Source organism: Mytilus galloprovincialis, chromosome 9, assembly GCF_965363235.1.
Source record: "Mytilus galloprovincialis chromosome 9, xbMytGall1.hap1.1, whole genome shotgun sequence".
NCBI lineage: Eukaryota > Metazoa > Mollusca > Bivalvia > Mytilida > Mytilidae > Mytilus > Mytilus galloprovincialis.
Window position 1 is genome coordinate 77,596,205 of NC_134846.1, and position 19,676 is coordinate 77,615,880.

General features: G+C 32.0%; 1 protein-coding gene across 2 annotated transcripts in view; it reads left to right on the forward strand.

Moving 5' to 3' along the window:
* Window positions 1-19,676, forward strand: part of LOC143046018 (tuberin-like) — an 83,523-nt gene that overhangs the window by 5,087 nt on the left and 58,760 nt on the right. For both annotated transcript variants that reach the window (XM_076218959.1, XM_076218960.1), the window contains exons 2-12: window positions 1,059-1,145; window positions 1,660-1,770; window positions 2,361-2,440; window positions 3,103-3,167; window positions 10,612-10,744; window positions 12,925-12,973; window positions 13,637-13,762; window positions 14,825-14,898; window positions 15,630-15,756; window positions 16,482-16,625; window positions 19,279-19,434. In XM_076218959.1, the coding sequence (XP_076075074.1) occupies window positions 1,059-1,145; window positions 1,660-1,770; window positions 2,361-2,440; window positions 3,103-3,167; window positions 10,612-10,744; window positions 12,925-12,973; window positions 13,637-13,762; window positions 14,825-14,898; window positions 15,630-15,756; window positions 16,482-16,625; window positions 19,279-19,434 (1,152 nt within the window). The remainder of the gene's footprint in view (window positions 1-1,058; window positions 1,146-1,659; window positions 1,771-2,360; window positions 2,441-3,102; window positions 3,168-10,611; window positions 10,745-12,924; window positions 12,974-13,636; window positions 13,763-14,824; window positions 14,899-15,629; window positions 15,757-16,481; window positions 16,626-19,278; window positions 19,435-19,676) is intronic.

A 19,676-nucleotide genomic window follows, 5' to 3' on the forward strand; every position in this document is an offset into this window, starting at 1 on the left:
CATATTAAGAGTTCATTGGTTCATCTGATGGTGCCCTTGACCTCATTTACATGGTTTATTGGTAACAGTCTTCACGCTTAAGTTTTGAGTCCAGAAGCCCAATTTTTGGAAAATTTTAGTTGGATTTTGTTGGCTTGTAGAGGAGAATTTTACAAGCCCAAAAGCAATTTTACATGCCAATGCCGTAGGACTTGTGGTTAAGCGTGAAGACTGTGGTAATGTTGAGTTTATATGTGATTCACCAGACTTTAAACATAAATTGAATCATGATATTAAAGTAAAACGGGTCAACCATTTCAGTGTGTGCACTCTTGTTTCTTAATAATTTTTTAAACAAGTTTTCTTATCTCATTCATGTCATTAGGCCTTGAAGGCTCAAATTTAGTAACATGTTGCTATTTTGTCTACCTTGGTGTTCTCTGATTTTAAAAGAATATGTAATATATGTGATGCTATAGTTTTAGGGAAAGCAGTGCTATTTTCAAACCTCATGGTCGTATCTGAAATTTCTATGGAAAACAATAGACCACTTTTGAGTTCATCCTTCACTGGAAAAAAGTCAATTATGCAAGGCACTTACCAGATAGACAGGATCACCTGTATCCCTGCACTTTTAACGTTCATTAAGTGTACTAGTGATCGTCATTGTGCAGTATAAACTAGAAATAATGTTTGTTTTATAAGTACTTAATCACAATTCCCTAATGACAGCAGTAACGCTGATTGTCAATTATGAGAATTTAATTTACCGAATAAATTATGCAATACAGAATTTTAGTTTTCCAACTACTTGTTCAACATTGGAACAGAAGTGACTATGCCCCTACATTGTAAACGCATGAATGATGTTCACTAAAACCAGAGTTTTTGACGAAAATGCATCGAACTCGAAAGTTGTCTATTGCATTATGCCTCTGCCACTTCTAAGGAAAAAAAATACTACAAGATTTTGCTTTATATACATTTGTACATGTACATTTGTATATGTAAGCATAATTTGTTACTTTTTTCAATCATGTACAATTATGTTTGTTTCACTTTTTTTTTCATTTTTGCAGGAGATTGGCCCTGAAAGTCCTGCTAACAACAGACTTAGAACAATAAGAGAGCTTAGTGAAGTGGTTCTAAATAAAAGATTAGAGGAGGTAAGAAATTCAGTACAATCACCAAGATTAAATTTGGTTGAAAAGGTATAGCAAAATATATTTGAACCAAAATTTTTTCCCAATTTCAACAGTTTTGAAATTGATCTGTTTTGTCTTAGGGTTACAAATGGAGATAAACTTAGAATGGGTAATATCTTGAATTTCTCTTTTAATATTTCCAGCAGATGTCTTATAAACAATATTTTGCTTTACATATCCATTTTAAAGTCAAAAGTCAAATTTCAAATATTTATATATATTTTATATTGAATATCACTGATATTGGACATATACTTTTTCATAATGAGGTAAAGAAGGAATTGACTTCCAGATGTAAACAAGGAATATTTCAAAGACCTGAGGTGGATGACAATTTGCTAATTGATTATAATTGGCCTTATTGTTGGTACCAAAAAAAGTTTTGGCTTTGATATGGGATTGTTTGTTACATGTTTCTATTCACTATGTCTTCTTGTACTAGATTATTGATCCACAATTGATGGTTCTTTTACAGAATGCAATTGAAGCATTATGGCATAGTATAAAAGATTTAGTACAGAGTACTTCACCATCAGAGAGTAGAATTGTTGCGTTACATTTCCTGAAATGCCTTCTAGAAGGACAGGTAAAGTGTTGTCTATAAACAATATAATTCAATTTAATATTTTGATGCTTTTAACTCAATCATAATTCATTTACTTTTATTTGCAGCTTCATTGTTTTCTGCCTCGAATCTTAAGTGTTTAAGGAAAGGAAAACATATTTAATCACTTACTACTTACACCAACTGTTATGTGGAAAAGTTTTCCAGGTTTGCAATGCAAATGTGTATCAGAAAATATAACATGTGTTTATACTACAATGTTTTTTTTTCATTTCTAAAATTGAATGGTTTTTTTAAATTTTATTGAGGTGTAAAATCACATCTTGTAAAATTACTAAAATGTGTACTCGCTCAACTTTTTTTATGCCCCTATAAATTTGATTAAAGAAGCATTTAATCTTATAATTACTTTCTCATGTTTCAACGTCAAAGTCATGAATTAAATCAAGCATTTTGTTTGAGATTCTATGCATTGTTTTAACATTTTCACAAAGCGCATGTGAAGTCATAGATGATGTATTTTATACTGAATGCCTTTACAAATCAAAATTACGAAATTATTTCAATATAATTTTATTATTTGATAATAATTTTTATTATTTCCATTTTAGTATCAGTATTTAGGGATCCTTAGAGCATTCTTTTTCCATGTGATTGAAAGTTTAACCGTACCAAGTGATACTGCATACAGGTATGTCTATAACTTTATTTTACTTCATGACAACATTATCAGTTAGAGGAGAAATTGTGACTTGTATCAATGTTTTATATATTTAAAGAATGACTGTAAAAAAATATCTGTCTATGAAGAAATAACATCAAAAATGTGGTGCACACTGAATAACGCGTGTAGCAGGTTATTTAACAGTGTTCACCAGATTTTTTATGTTATTTCGAGTAGATAGAGAAAAAAATTACAATCATTCCTTATAATTTAATTCTAAATTCAATTTAAAAGGAGTTAATCATGAAAAAACGTTGATGATGTCAGTCATATGACAAAATAATGTCTATGAGCTGATCAACAAATTCCCTCAGCCTATCAGAAGATGTGTTACATCCAAAATTAAACTATTACCTGATGTTCAAATCTGGTAACTTGAATATTCAAACTAAACGAAAAACATCTGAGCAAATGACATGAACTCCAAAAGAAGTGTGACAAGGCTTCAACAGGATAAGTAATTTGCAATGATTATATTTTGTAGTTTCTATTGATATGGTCACATCACTGTGTCAACATTTAATTGGCTATTTTAGGTTGGATTTGTTAACTCTGAGCGGACATGGAAGTAATTACAGTTTGTATAGACAAGTTGTATCTCTGTGTCAACATTTTATTTACTATTTTAGGTTGGACTTGTTGTTAATCCTTAGTGAACATGGAAGAAATTTACATGAGTTTGAAGAAGATGCAGGTACAAATATAAAAATTTGTTTAAGATTGGACAGTTGTATACATATAATGAAAAAAGTCATTGAAATGGACCAATGCTGAAACAGAGTCTCATTTTTAGCTCACCTGGCCCCAAGGGCCAAGTGAGCTTTTCCCATCACTTGGCGTCCGGCGTCCGGCGTCGTCGTCCGGCGTCCGTCGTCGTTAACTTTTACAAAAATCTTCTCCTCTGAAACTACTGGGCCAAATTAAACCAAATTTGGCCACAATCATCATTGGGGTATCTAGTTTAAAAAATGTGTGGCGTGACCCGGCCAACCAACCAAGATGGCCGCCATGGCTAAAAATAGAACATAGGGGTAAAATGCAGTTTTTGGCTTATAACTCAAAAACCAAAGCATTTAGAGCAAATCTGACTGGGGTAAAATTGTTTATCAGGTCAAGATCTATCTGCCCTCAAATTTTCAGATGAATCCGACAACCCGTTATTGGGTTGCTGCCCCTGAACTGGTAATTTTAGGGAATTTTTGCTGTTTTTGGCTATTATCTTGAATATTATTATAGATAGAGATAAACTGTAAACAGCAATAATGTTCAGCAAAGTAAGATTTACAAATAAGTCAACATGACCAAAATGGTCAGTTGACCCCTTTAGGAGTTATTGACCTTTATAGTCAATTTTTAACCATTTTTCGTAAATCTTAGTAATCTTTTACAAAAATCTTCTCCTCTGAAACTACTGGGCCAAATTAATCCAAACTTGGCCACAATCATCTTTGGGATATCTAGTTTAAAAAATGTGTGGCGTGACCCGACCAACCAACCAAGATGGCCGCCATGGCTAAAAATAGAACATAGGGGTAAAATGCAGTTTTTGGCTTATAACTCAAAAACCAAAGCATTTAGAGCAAATCTGACATGTGGTAAAAGTGTTTATCAGGTCAAGATCTATCTGTCCTGAAATTTTCAGATGAATCATACAACCTGTTGTTGGGTTGCTGCCCCTGAATTGGTAATTTTAAAGAAATTTTGCTGTTTTTGGTTATTATCTTGAATATTATTATAGATAGAGATAAACTGTAAACAGCAATAATGTTCAGCAAAGTAAGATTTACAAATAAGTCATAATGACCAAAATGGTCAGTAGACCCCTGAAGGAGTTATTGCCCTTAATAGTCAATTTTTAACCATTTTTTCATAAATCTTAGTTATCTTTTACAAAAATCTTCTTCTCTGAAACTACTGGGCCAAATTAAACTAAACTTGGCCACAATCATCATTTGGGTAACTTGTTTAAAAAATGTGTGGCGTGACCTGGCCAATCAACCAAAATGGCTGCCACGGCCAATAATAGAACATAGGGGTAAAATGCAGTTTTTGGCTTATAACTCAAAAACCGAAGCATTAAGAGAAAATCTGACAGGGTTTAATTGTTTATCAGGTCAAGATCTATCTGCCCTGATGTTTTCACATGGATCGGACAACCCGTTGTTAGGTTACTGTCCTGAATTGGTAATTTTAAGGAAATTTTGCCGTTTTTGTTATTATCTTGAATATTATTATAGATAGAGATAAACTGTATACAGCAATAACGTTCAGCAAAATAAGATCTACAAATAAGTTTACGTGACCAAAATAGTCAATTGACCCCTTAAGGAGTTATTGCCCTTTATAGTTAATTTTTAACATTTTTCATAAATTTTTCAATTTGTAAATTTTTAGAAAATATTTTCCACTGTAATTACTGGGGCAAGTTCATTATAGATAGAGATAATTGTAGCAACAAGAATGTTCAGTAAAGTAAGATCTACAAACACATCACTATCACCAAAACACAATTATGTCATGAATTTATCCGTGTCCATTTTTTAATATGCACAAGACCAAGGTGAGCGACACAGGCTCTTTAGAGCCTCTAGTTTGACAAAATGACTGTGCTTTTTTTTTAGGCGATTTATAAATATAAAGATGCAAAGACTATCAAAAATATTGACTGGCCCAATATTAAATTTCTAAATCTGTCAATTTCAGACATATTTTTTCTACATTTATTTCCCCAATTGTGAACTTCATAAAAAATTTACAATGAACTCATAAAAGGTTTACAACACTAAAGAATTTTTCCAACACCATCATCTTATTAGTTTTTGGGTAAAGATTGCATGACATGCAATCAAAAACATCAATGATGGCATTGTTAAAGTCATATATGATTCTTTAAAAATTGGAGTTATCTTCCTTTGTCCAGAATTCTAGTCGAAATAACTACATTGTACAAACATTTTTCAATGCAAAATTTGCAAAATTAAAGCAATCTTTACCAATCCGTGCTTACAAGCACTTTGATTAATATGGCAGCCTCATTAAAACCCAGTTTCCATAAACGACAGTATTTTCCCTTGTGTTAAATGTTATAGAATTTTTAAAAAAGCAAAGAAATTTTGTACATGATTTGTCAATTATTGATGAGTACAATATCACTTATATACCATTCTGTCTCAAAATAGCCAGGCCATATACTTTCATATACTACCTACTTTCAGTCAACCCTTAATACTAAATATGTAGACTAGATATTTATATAGATAAATAATGAGCATCAAACACCGACAAGATTAATCAATTTAGACAGTCACATATGGCAGGGTTGAGTTTTCGCCAGTCCTAGACAACTCTACACTAGAAATTAAATCTACAGTAGAGGTACTGAATTCAATTACACCAGATGCACCATAGCTATAAAGCAATAATCCTATATAATCTATAAAACTATGATATTGAAGGTTCCTGTTTCGGGGTTGAAGTAATACCTGAGAAAGATTTTTTTATACGACCGCAAAAATTTTAATTTTTCGTCGTATATTGATATCACGTTGGCGTCGTCGTCTTGCGTCGTCCTCGTCCGAATACTTTTAGTTTTCGCACTCTTACTTTAGTAAAAGTGAATAGAAATCGATGAAATTTTGACACAAGGTTTATGACCACAAAAGGAAGGTTGGGATTGATTTTGGGAGTTTTGGTCCCAACATTTTAGGAATTAGTGGCCAAAAAGGGCCCAAATAAGCATTTTCTTGGTTTTCGCACTATAACTTTAGTTTAAGTGAATAGAAATCTATGAAATTTTGACACAAGGTTTATGACCACAAAAGGAAGGTTGGGATTGATTTTGGGAGTTTTGGTTCCAACAGTTTAGGAATTAGGGGCCAAAAAAGGGGCCCAAATAAGCATTATTCTTGGTTTTCGCACAATAACTTTAGTATAGGTAAATAGAAATCAGTGAAATTTAAACACAAGGTTTATGACCACAAAAGGAAGGTTGGGATTGATTTTGGGAGTTGAGGTCACAACAGTTTAGGAATTAGGGGCCAAAAAGGGGCCCAAATAAGCATTATTCTTGGTTTTCGCACCATAACTTTTAAAAGTATAAGTAAATAGAAATCTATGAAATTTAAACACAAGGTTTATGACCATAAAAGAAAGGTTTGGTTTGATTTTGGGAGTTTTGGTCCCAACAGTTTAGGAATAAGGGGCCCAAAGGGTCCAAAATTGAACTTTGTTTGATTTCATCAAAAATTGAATAATTGGGGTTCTTTGATATGCTAAATCTAACTGTGTATGTAGATTCTTAATTTTTGGTCCCGTTTTCAAATTGGTCTACATTAAGGTCCAAAGGGTCCAAAATTAAACTTAGTTTGATTTTAACAAAAATTGAATCCTTGGGGTTCTTTAATATGTTGAATCTAAAAATGTACTTAGATTTTTGTCGAGCCTGCAACTTTTGTTGCAGAAAGCTCGACATAGGGATAGTGATCCGGCGGCGGCGGCGGCTACGGCGGCGGCGGCGGCGGCGGCGTTAGCTCACTCCTTAAAAGCTTTATATTTTAGAAGGTGGAAGACCTGGATGCTTCATACTTTGTATATAGATGCTTCATGTTACGAAGTTTCCGTCAGTCACATGTCCAATGTCCTTGACCTCATTTTCATGGTTCAGTGACCACTTGAAAAAAAAGTTCAAATTTTTTGTAATGTTGAATTCTCTCTTATTATAAGTAATAGGATAACTATATTTGATATGTGCGTACCTTGCAAGGTCCTCGTGTCTGTCAGACAGTTTTCACTTGACCTCGACCTCATTTCATGGATCAGTGAACAAGGTTAAGTTTTGGTGGTCAAGTCCATATCTCAGATACTATAAGCAATAGGGCTAGTATATTCGGTGTATGGAAGGACTGTAAGGTGTACATGTCCAACTGACAGGTGTCATCTGACCTTGACCTCATTTTCATGGTTCACTGGTTATAGTTAAATTTTTGTAATTTGGTCTGTTTTTCTCATACCATATGCAATAGGTCTACCGTATAAATCGTTAAATAAGCCGCAGGTTTTTTTCTCTGTCTTTGTCCCTGCGTGTTATACTCGGGTGCGTGTTATGTAAGTATTATTTTCTGTTTTCAGGACGACGGTGAAAGAAAAAAATATCTGGATTTGTTTTCTGGAGACAGTCAGATTGTCAAGTGCTTGCAGTGACTTGATAAATTGTTAATGTTGCATATGTTGTTATGAATAAATAAATATATTAACTAAATCGTTTGTTTTTATTTCATTCAATCATTGTTGGTTTACAGGAAGTCGATAACCATGTGTTTAGTGTTCATTTCGTAAACAAAGAAAGATAACTGTGTCCATACAGGATATTAATTGTGTATTTATCATAAATATGTAGTTGTTAGTTGATTTAATGTGTTTTAATATAAAATTTTCTAATGAAATAATAAAGAAAGTGATTGTGTGTCTTGCCAATATTACAAGTTTCTTTAAATGACGATGGTGATGCATGTGCTTAAATCGACACTTTAAAGTGCTTCATAAACAAAGAGAGATAATCGTGTTTGAGAAGAGGTACAAAACAGGATAAAATACTGAAGAGTAACTGTTTGTCGTTTTATTGTGTTTCAAAACGAAATATCTTTACGAAATATTATTGGATGTTTAACTAAAAAAAAAAGAATACCAATTTTTATAATTTAATCTGTTAAAACATTTATTTATTGCCGTCTTCTTTTAATTCCCCTTGTCATTGCTCATAACACTTTCATTTAAAAATAGACAATGACTTGCAAAAAGTAAATTGTTTTGTTTGTTGTATTTCATCCAAATTAAAATTGAAAAATGTTTGTTACGTTCAGAACTTCAACTTTTATTTTATAGACAACAATAAAATTCTTAAGATTGATTTAATTAAAAAAAAATCTTGACTTTTGGGTGAACAGTTTTCACACGTGGGTACAGGTAAGTAGGTCATAATCAAGGTAAACAATGGCAGTTTTATGGCTTGGGTGACCTTTCATGCATACATTTTTAAGATTAATTTAAATCCTTAATGCCAATTCAAACAATAAACAAGCAATCAATACCATACTAATTTTAATCAAAACAACAAGGTTCAATGGACACCCAAGCTGTCAACACATGGCCATTGTTGACAACATCAAACGAAACTGGCATAATTAAAACAATGAGAAAAGTATAATTATTTTATTACGATTTTTTATTTTAATATGACACAAATAAATATATTCAAAAATACTCTCAACTTTCTCACCAATCTGAAAATAGAAATGAAACAAATTACGGTGTGAGTTACAAAAGGAGAAAATATTCATGACACTATCAGGTCAGTAGAATAAATATACGTTTTCTTCAGTGTGCGCTTAATATTCAGGTGCGTTTTATGTAAGGACAAAAACAATCTTCCCCCCAAAAAACGGCCGTGCGGCTTATAAAACGATGCGCTTTAAATTCGAAAATATACGGTACTATATTTGTTGTATGGAATGATTGTTAAGTGTACATGTCTAGCGGGCAGATGTCATGTGACCTTGACCTCATTTTCATGGTTCAGTGGTCAAAGTTAAGTTTTTGAGTTTTGGTCTTTTTATCTAATGCTATATGCCATAGGTCAACTATATTTGGTGTATGGAAATATTTTATGATCTTTATGTCAGTCGAGCAGGTTATATTTAATCGTGACCTCATTTTCACGGTTCATTGCACAGTGTTAAGTTTTTGTGTTTTGGTCTATTTTTCTTAAACTATAAGTAATGTGTCAACTATATATGTTGTATAGAAGCATTGTTAGCTGTACCTGTCTGCCTGGCATGGTTCATCTGACCTGGACCTCTTTTTCAAGGTTCATTGGTCTTTGTTTAGTTATCTTGGTTAATGTTAAGTTTATGTGACAGTTGTAATAAAGCTTAGCTTTATACTTAGGACTATCAACATAATATCAATGATTAGTATAGAAGGCGAGACATTTCAGCGTGTGCACTCTTGTTGATTATTGGCCCAGTTTTCAAGTTGGTCCAAATCGGGGTCCAAAATTAAACTTTGTTTGTTTCATCAACAATTGAATAATTGGGGTTCTTTGATATGCCAAATCTAACTCTGTATGTACCGGTAGATTCTTAATTTTTGGTCCCGTTTTCAAATTGGTCTACATTAAAGTCCAAAGGGTCCAAAATTAAACTAAATTTGATTTTAACAAAAATTGAATTCTTGGGCTTTTTTGATATGCTGAATCTAAACATGTACTTAGATTTTTGTTTATTGGCCCAGTTTTCAAGTTGGTTCAAATCAGGATCCAAAATTATTATATTAAGTATTGTGCAATAGCAAGAAATTTTCAATTGCTCAGTATTGCGCAATAGCAAGAAATCTTCAATTGCACAGTATTGTGCAATAGCAAATATTTTCAATTGCACAGTATTGTGCAATAGCAAATATTTTCAATTGCACAGTATTGCGCAATAGCCAGAAATGTCTAATTGCACAATATTGTGCAATAGCAAGAAATTTTCAATTGATTGGAGTTATCTTTCTTTGTCCAGAATAGTAGTTGAGTCAACTTAAATCATTGTTTTATACAATATACAATGTATATTCACTTTTACTACCAACTGATAAATTAAAACAATCTTTACCATTCAGTGATAACAAGCACCTTTTGTTACATTTTAGTATTTTATGATGTATTTAAATGAGTAGTTATTGTTGCAAACTCCATTAGAAATTTGAATTGAGATCAGTTTTGGAAAAAGGGAAAGGGGGATGTGAAAAAAAATAGGGGGGGGGGGGTTAAATTTTTCTCATTTCAGATTTCATAAATAAAAAGAAAATTTCTTCAAACATTTTTTTGAGAGGATTAATATTCAGCAGCATAGTGAATTGCTCAAAGGCAAAAAAAAAATTTCAAATTCATTAGACCACATTCATTCTGTGTCAGAAACCTTTGCTGTGTCAACTATTTAATCACAATCCAAATTTAGAGCTGTATCCAGCTTGAATGTTGTGTCCATACTTGCCCCAACCGTTCAGGGTTCAACCTCTGCGGTCGTATAAAGCTGCGCCCTGTGGAGCATCTGGTTTTTAAATAACTCTGTCAGAGGATTTTCAAATAATTATTGCAGGACCTTTTCTGCTGCAGTGGATGCCACAAGTACGGTCATCAGGAAAGATAAAACAATATTTAGAACTAATTGTCAATGTTATCAAGTTTAATGCTGCTTACTTAGATGAACCTGTGCTCTCTGGAATAGTAAAGTAAGTTTAATTTCAGATAGAAACATTGAAACAAAAAAGCATTGTAAGAATTGGCCAAAGTATGTGATAATGTGTAAATTTATATACCTGCAAACATTTGAAAACCTTATGCTGGATTTACTGTGTGTGCAATATTTCAAAGCTTAATTTAGTGACATCTTTCATATAAGATATTTGTCTGTTTGCAGTTGCACTCGTGCATTTAATCATTGTTCTATTGTTTACAGCTGGATATATCCAGAAGAATCCTTATTACCTCCCTTCATTGAAGCAATACAAGTGTCATGCTGTGCTAAACATTTAGTAATAGCTTTAAAAAATATAGGGGTGTAAACAGAGTGAAAAACATCATTTACATCTTATACATAGAATTTATTGTGGTAATCAGTATGAAACCATGAATGCATTTTCACACATTGAAGATCATTGAACATAAGTTCTCAATTTCAACACATATGTAATTGTTTTGAGGGGAGCAGTTGTTCAACTTATATTATCTTCCTACCGTAGTCAGCACTTCTATCCGGACAATCTGGCTTCCTCCACCAATAAAAACAGACAATATAATATTGGTATTACATGCAATTGAATAGCTCATATAAATAAAGGCAACAGTAGTATACCGCTGTTCAAAACTCATAAATCCATGGACAAAAAACAAAATCGGGATAACAAACTAAAACCGAGGGAAACGCATTAAATATAAGAGGAGAACAACGACATAACACTAAAATGTAACACATATAGACAAAATCCCACGAGAATAACAAATATAACATATATATATAACATCAAAACCAAATACATGAATTTGGGATAGACAAGTACCGTGACACGTCTTATCGCAATGTGAATTTACACTCAAAAATAAGAGAAAACAAACGACACAACGTTATAATGTAATACACACAGAAACGAACTATAATATAACAATGACCATATTCCTGACTTGGTACAGGGCATTTTTAAAGGAAAAAATGGTGGGTTGAACCTGGTTTTGTGGCATGCCAAACCTCGCACTTTTATGGCCATGTGAAATATAACATCAAAATGACAACACAGGACTACAATATAAATAAATTGGAGAACACAATAGACAAAGAATCACACGAACAACAGCCAACAAAAGGCAACAAGTTCAAAATTTTAATACGCCAGAAGTGTATTTTGTCCACACAAGACCTATGTGTGACGCACAGATACAAAAGTTTGAAAGCCGAAACGAGTACAAAGTTGAACAGCATCGAGGACCAAAAGATCAAAAAGGTTGTGCCAAAAACGGCAAGGGTTTTCCGTTAAGTTACCAGAAAATCCCTATAATTTAGAGTAATTTATACTTTTGCAAACAGTAAATTTAATAAAATGAATATTCAAAAGATGTACATGATAAAGCTGAAGTATTAACTAATTACAGGAAACAACTGAAATACATTTACATAACCAGACATTTGAAACACAAAAGTAGACACATCCGAATACGTATAAACCTCTACGCCAAGTGACGTCCTATTTGAAACTGAAAAATGACGAAAAAATGACGTCATTAGAATTAGTAAAACAGAGCATCAAAAAATGAAAAATGACGAAAAAATGACGTCATTAGAATTAGGATTAATTTAAGATTATATATTTGAACTAAATACTGATATTGCATTTAATAACAAAGCACATTTTAATTCTTATTAATATAAAACTGAGGTAGCAATTAACTATATTATAAAACTATGTCAGGTTTGTTATGAATCTAACTTCAAACGTAAAATATCGTACTGATTACTTTGACGAAATCAAATCTGATAAATGAAGGCGGTGATTAATTTTCTTTACCATAACACAGAAATATAATAGAAAAGACGTCAACACATTTGACAAAATCCGATGAGAATTACAAATATAACATTAAACATTTAAACTAAATACATGAATATGGGATGTATAAGTACCGTACCACGTCTTATAGTAATGCGAGTTCACACTCGGCAAAACAGTCACAATCGGGAATAAGTCACGTTTGGTAATTAAAAGATCAGACGACATTATGACAAAACACAATCTACCATGTGGTAAAAATGTCCTAGCTAGTTTGGTCAACGAAACATCGTATGGATCCACCAAATCGTGATGGTGTCCATAAAATTTACGGAGTGTCAATTTTATAAAATATTCTATTGTTTTAACAGACAGACATGCATGGTTACAAATAAAGGTAACTCAGAAGAAATAAATAAGGTAAGAATGATTAGGGATTACTTGACTAGGGTTAATTACTTTGTAGGTCTTAATGACCATCTAATAAGTAACACATTACTACATCATATTCAATCAAGACAATATTAATTATAAAATACTAAGAAATTATTTAGAATTTATTGTTTAAGAGACTATCCTTTTGATATTGATTTATTGTTTAATCTTTTGTTTGTTTTGTCAAATAAAGCAGGATTATGGGACTTGAGCATTTTTGTCAGTTGTAACTTGATGCATAATGTCACCTGGTTAATGCTACTGCTCTGAGACCATGCTTTTCCATAAACTTTTATAATTAGTGATTTTTATAACAAGTTGATTACACTGTTTTGTGATTTTTATAGGACTATTTTACACAAGTTATGGCACTTTGAACAGTTCTTCTTATTGTCACTAAAGAGCACTCTGAGACCAAGATTTGGTGCTTTGTTTTATTAGAATGGTAATTTATATCCTAGTAGCAAATACAGTTCAATAGCATTCATGGACTAAGATTGAATCCAAAACTACCCAGCAGAACACTATGAAATGATTGCATACAATTTGGGTATGGTTATCTATTTTGTGTTATCAAGTCATTTATTACCGAAACTAGTATACATGTTGAAGTCTGATTCACAGATTCATTTTATTATCTGATTATAGGGTTGTTTGGATGTCCTGAATACTGTACTGTGTTACAGTTATCTGCCTACAGAATGCTTAGATTACTTCATTGCTGCCTTATGTCGCATGGTCAATATGGCACATTTCTGTCAGTCAAGCTGGGATGTAAGTAATTAATATATTAAATCAGTACTGTAAAAAACATCAACTTTAAACTTAGATGTGAACAATTGAAATATATCCAAATTCAGGGTTTTGGCCCTGATTTCATTGTTCATTGATGGACACTGAACATGCTTGTTAAATTAATACGAGATATGATTAGCAGGGAAAAGCCTTTTAACACTTACAAAATCTTCATCATGCACTATTAAAATGTCTTCTTAGATTCATGCTTACTTTAACTTGTTTTTTAACCGGATTTTTGTGACAGAAATGTCGGTTATTGATTTGGGGATGTACGGCGGGCGGGCGGTTGGGCGGGCGGTCGGGCGGGTGGCAATCAAATGTTGTCCGTGCATTAACTCATGAACCGTTCAACCAAAGCTTTTAAAATTTTAATATGTTGTTACTGACAACTAAATGAAGGTCGATTTCAATAATGGCGATTTTGACTTTTACCGTTCAGGAGTTATGGTTCTTGAAAGATTGAAAAATGAAGTTTCCAGTCGTGTCCATGCATTTACGCATGAACTGTTCTACCAAAGCTTCCCAAATTTTAATATGTTGTTACTGATGACAAAATAGAGGTCAGGTTCAATAAAGACGATTTTGACTTTTACCGTTCAGGAGTTATGGTTCTTGAAAGATTGAAAAATGGTGTTTCCAGTTGTGTCCGTGCATTTTCTCATGAACCATTCAACCAAAGCTTTTGAAATTTTTATATGTTGTTACTGATGGCGAAATAGAGGTCAAGTTCAATAATGGCGATTTTGACTTTTACCGTTCAGGAGTTATGGTTCTTGAAAGATTGTAAAATGGCGTTTCCATTCACGTTGTTGCATTTACTCATGAACCATTCAATCTAAGCTTTTCAAATTTTAATATGTTGATACTGATGACAAAATGGAGGTCAAATTTGATATTGACGATTTTCACTTTCACCATTCATCAGTAATGGTTCTTGTGATATTGCCAGGACACAAATAAATATTAATAAATCCGGTTTGCTGTCGTTGTGACAGCATCTTGTTTATGAATATCCTGAATTTTTCTTTCATTTTGTAGTTGATGAGGAAATTATTAGGAACTCATCTAGGTCATAGCACTATTTACACCATGTGTTGCATGTTACAAAACAGGTAAGAATATTGTTATGTTTAATTCTAATATTTCAGATTTAATTTCGTTTATTTCGTGGAAAGAATATATCCACTAAATCAAAACCTCCATGAAAATTTAACCTACATATAATATCCCTTCCATTTACAGGAAATCACGAAATTAAATCCCAATGAAATCTTATATAGAGACAAAACCATGAAATTTTAACCCCACGAAAAATTAATTTTTCTACAGTATGTATATAAATATATATATATACATCCATATTGGCACTGACAAGGACCCTGTAATTATTTGAATGAAATACTTCTTAAATTAATCCAGTTTCACATATTGATATATAAGAGAAATATTTAATGATCTTCACTTTTTGTAAATAAAATGCCATAAAATGGAAATAAAATTTAAAAAAAATTTGATGAAAAAATAATGTTATGATGGTACAAAACAATGCAGGGAGATAACTCTGTAAAGATCAGTTGAACATATAAATCCTGTTCTATTGCAAAGAAAATATTAAACTTCTCAATGGTTACAATTAGTGTTCATCAAACTATATTATATTCAATGAAATTTTTCCCAAAAAGTGTGTATTTAATTTTTTTTTAAATTTTACATTTTTGTCAAAAGGTTGAAAAAGTAAATATATTTTGTCACAATTATACAAAAATTAAATGAGCCTAATTAATTTTAGTTGAGGTGTTTGGTACTATTTTAAGTTGACAAAGTTATGATTTTTTTTCAACAGACGACAACCAATTGACCATGAGTTATTACGTGGTGCTGTATTTTTCATTGGAATGGCTCTTTGGGGCTGTAAGAAAGTGCCATCATTAAAACACACTGCTTCATCAGTGCTTCCTTCATTTCTACAGGTATGTGTATTATTATATATTGGAACAGATTACAGAATAATTGTTACAATGGGTAGTCATTTTTTTTTTACATCTAAATCTATCCATGTTTTTTAATCTTAGAACTTTATGTTACTATTTCATGCACAAACAACCCAAATATCACATCCTCTCTATAATAGTCAAACATGAAATGTCTAAATCCTCTAGAAGTAGTCACTTGAGATGTGTAAAAAGTAAAATCACAAAAATACTGAACGCTTGGAAAATTCAAAACGGAAAGTCCCTAATCAAATGGCAAAATCAAAAGCTCAAACAAATCAAACGATTGGATTACAACTGTCATATTCCTGACTTGGTACAGGCATTTTCTTATGTAGAAAATGGTGGTTTAAACCTGGTTTTATAGCTAGCTAGCTAAACCTCTCACTTGTATGACAGTCTAATCAAATTCCATTATAATGTATCATGTAATGTCATGGCTGTTTCTTTTATAATTGACTTCTATAACTCATAAGATTAAAGCCTCAAAATAGCATTAATGCTTAATGAATGCAGGTTAATTTGCTGTTATATTCCAAGAGAATTGACAATTAACTTTTGACACACTTCTTTCTTAAATGAATGTTGTAAATCATTTCTGTTAAAAAGAAATAGGATTTCAAGATACTTTTCTAGGTATGTGTATTGAGGTAAATTGAAAAGCCTTGGCTATTGTTGAAAATCTTGTAAAATTTTGTGATCAGGTGCTATCAACAAACAGTTACTTGGTTGGACATGAGGTAATATTAAGTGTACAGAGACTGTTGAAGAAGTATGGCAAAGAATTACAGTATGTTACATGGAACTGTATACTGGATATTATGGAAAGCCTTCTCAAATTATTTGAGGTATTATTAAAATAAATTAGGAAATTCTAAAATTGATGTAACTCTTATTTTATACATAATTGTTTTTAAAAATTACCAATTTATTTCAGCAGTATTTATGTAGATTTTTTAAAAGGCAAAATCAGTACAAGCTTAATGTGTTACAAAAAGCTTTCTTGTGACTTAAATAATTTCTTTGATTGTGATTGGTGCACCAGAGTTCTTATTACATTTATGCTGATTAGACTTTCAAAATGGCCAGTTAATGGCCACCAGTATTAAATACATAAGAGTCTATGTAAAATCTGTAGCAATTTCTTGCCGAATAGCGGATTATTTTCGCAGGGTGCAATTTTTTCGCTTATTTTAGTGATTAGAACAAAATTGCCAAAATAAATTCCACCAATTTAAAATGGCACATGCAAAGTATTGATAAAAGTTTTTAATCCGCCGAAATATATCGTATACCTTATTCATTGAAAATCGTGAAATTTTACACCCGCAAAAATAACCTGCTATAGGGTATTAAGCACTGCTTATCGGGGTTAATTTCATGCAGTGATGAGCAATCTGTCGTACTGAGGCATACCATAGTACTTGTAGAGTCTTCTAGTAAGATTCCATGCAGTGGTATATCTTTGATCAATGAACCTAGTATAACTCTGAGCATGCTTGGAGATTCTACCATAGACACACTGTTATTTAGAACTGTAAATAAGTAAAACTATATTATCTCTGTTCATATAGTTTAATGGTAATTTATATAAAGTGATTCAATGCTCCAAACTTTATATGGATATGATTATTTTAAGGAAAGAATTCTCTTTGAATCCCCTCTTATGACAGACTTAGCATGGATATACATGAAGAGGGGTTAAAAAGGAAGTCTTGCGAAAATAAGGTTTTGTTTCTTTCAATCTATTTTAAAAATTGTAATGGAAAAATAAATATTATATCACCTACCTTGTTCAAAACTTCATTATGTGCTTAATTTATTTCTGTATTGTATAAAGCTTATGTAGGGAAAGCATGAAAAGGTGAAAAGAAAGAAGATTGAATTTTAGAACATTAAACTTATATTTGAAAAATTAGTGTTGAAGAAAAAATAATGATATTTAAAAGTTAATTGCATTGTAATATTTATGTTTGCATCTTTAAGTAAATTTTAGACTGTCATTTTAGCTACCACAATATTCAGACAAATGAAAACTGATATATTATTATGGCGTGGAAATCCAAAATTTCTTGTTTAGGACAAGTAAATGTTCACTATTTTATAATAATTTCCAATGAAATATTTGCATTTTAAAGTTTTTTACTGATTTTAAGAAGCTGCATACTAAAAATTTGTCAATTGTTGTGTCATTTATATGGATGATTATCTTATGAAAATCTAAATCTTTCTTACTGCAATGATTAGAATTCGGCAAATGTAGATTTATCCTATTATTGTAGAGTCTCCCAGTGAGATTCCAATTATTGATATATCTGTGATCAGTAATATTGCTTTTCTCTGAGCATGTAAGAATGATTAAATATTTATAAAAGATTTGGGTTATGGTATAGATGAAGTATATTCTTAAATGAGATGGCAATCGATGACTCTTATTAATATTACACAGCTTTGGTTTTAATGATTTCATAATTAGTATGGAACTTTATTATAATGAGTTGTATCAAGTTATTGACTATATCCCTACAAGACAGTCAATTCCTGTTCAAAGTTGCTTCCAATTATTGATATCCCAACTGTGCATGTGACTCAGCTTCTGTATTAAGGATTGCTTTGATATTTGGTATGGAACTTTATCATGAATTGTACTGTGTAAGCTTAGGAGCGACTTTTGTATGATAATACTTTGTGTTTTTCATATACCCATTGCTAGTTTCCTTTTTAGCTCACCTGACCTGAAAGGTCAAGTGAGCTTTTCTCATCACTTGGCGTCCGTCGTCCGCCGTCCGTAAACTTTTAAAAAAATCTTCTCCTCTGAAACTACTCAGCCAAATTTAACCAAACTTAGCCACAATCATCAATGGAGTATCTAGTTTAAAAAATGTGTGGCGTGACCTTGCCAACCAACCAAGATGGCCACCATGGCTAAAAATAGAACATGGGGTAAAATGTAGATTTTGGCTTATAGCTCTGAAACCAAAGCATTAAGAGCAAATATGCACATAGACCAAGGTGAGCGACACAGGCTCTTGAGAGCTTCTAGTTTAGGTTAGTGGTTCTCTCTGTATTTTAAGGCTTCCCTTAGAAAAGAGACTGGTCACATGATATAGCCAAGAATTCTAAAAATTAAAATGACATTAAACACTGTCAATCAATCGATCAGTTAATCTATGATCAATATGTAACCAGATAAATTAGCATGCAGTGATGACATTTCGTCGTGTTAAGATGTTCATTGGTTGTGTAGAGACTATTTGATTAGACTCCATACAATGATCTGTCTATGATCAGCTTAAAGCACTTAATTTGTCTGAGCATGCTCATAGAATGAAACATATCAACATATCATAGTTTACAACTCCCATATAGTGATTGTTCTGTATAGATATTTGAATTTATACAAGGTGAACCAACACCTGAAGTGGTAATCATGTTGTTGGGTAATAGAGGGTAGATATTGAAATGTATTCACTTTATAGATATTTGTTCATTTCCATTTAGACCCCAGTCCAAACAACACAGCCAGGGTTCACACAGATGGTGGCAAATTTACATGAAATCTTAACAACAATTGAGGAACTGTATGCACATGGTCATTACAGTGGTTGTGTATCCAGATTCTTCAAAATCATAGAGCTATGTTCTACCAAAAGACCAGTAAGTATAGAGTCATAGATATGGCATGAAAATTAAACAGGGTTAGAATCAAATTGATCAAAACTTAATTCTGATTGCATTTTTTGTATGCAGCATTTCCTGAAATATAATTAATTAATCAAGCATTTATTTACATGCAATATTTTCTGAATTAACAATAATAAGATATTCCGGTTGTAAAGTGTTGCAGGAAATAAATGTATAAGCTTTATATAAGGTACTTTATTTCTTACATACTGAAA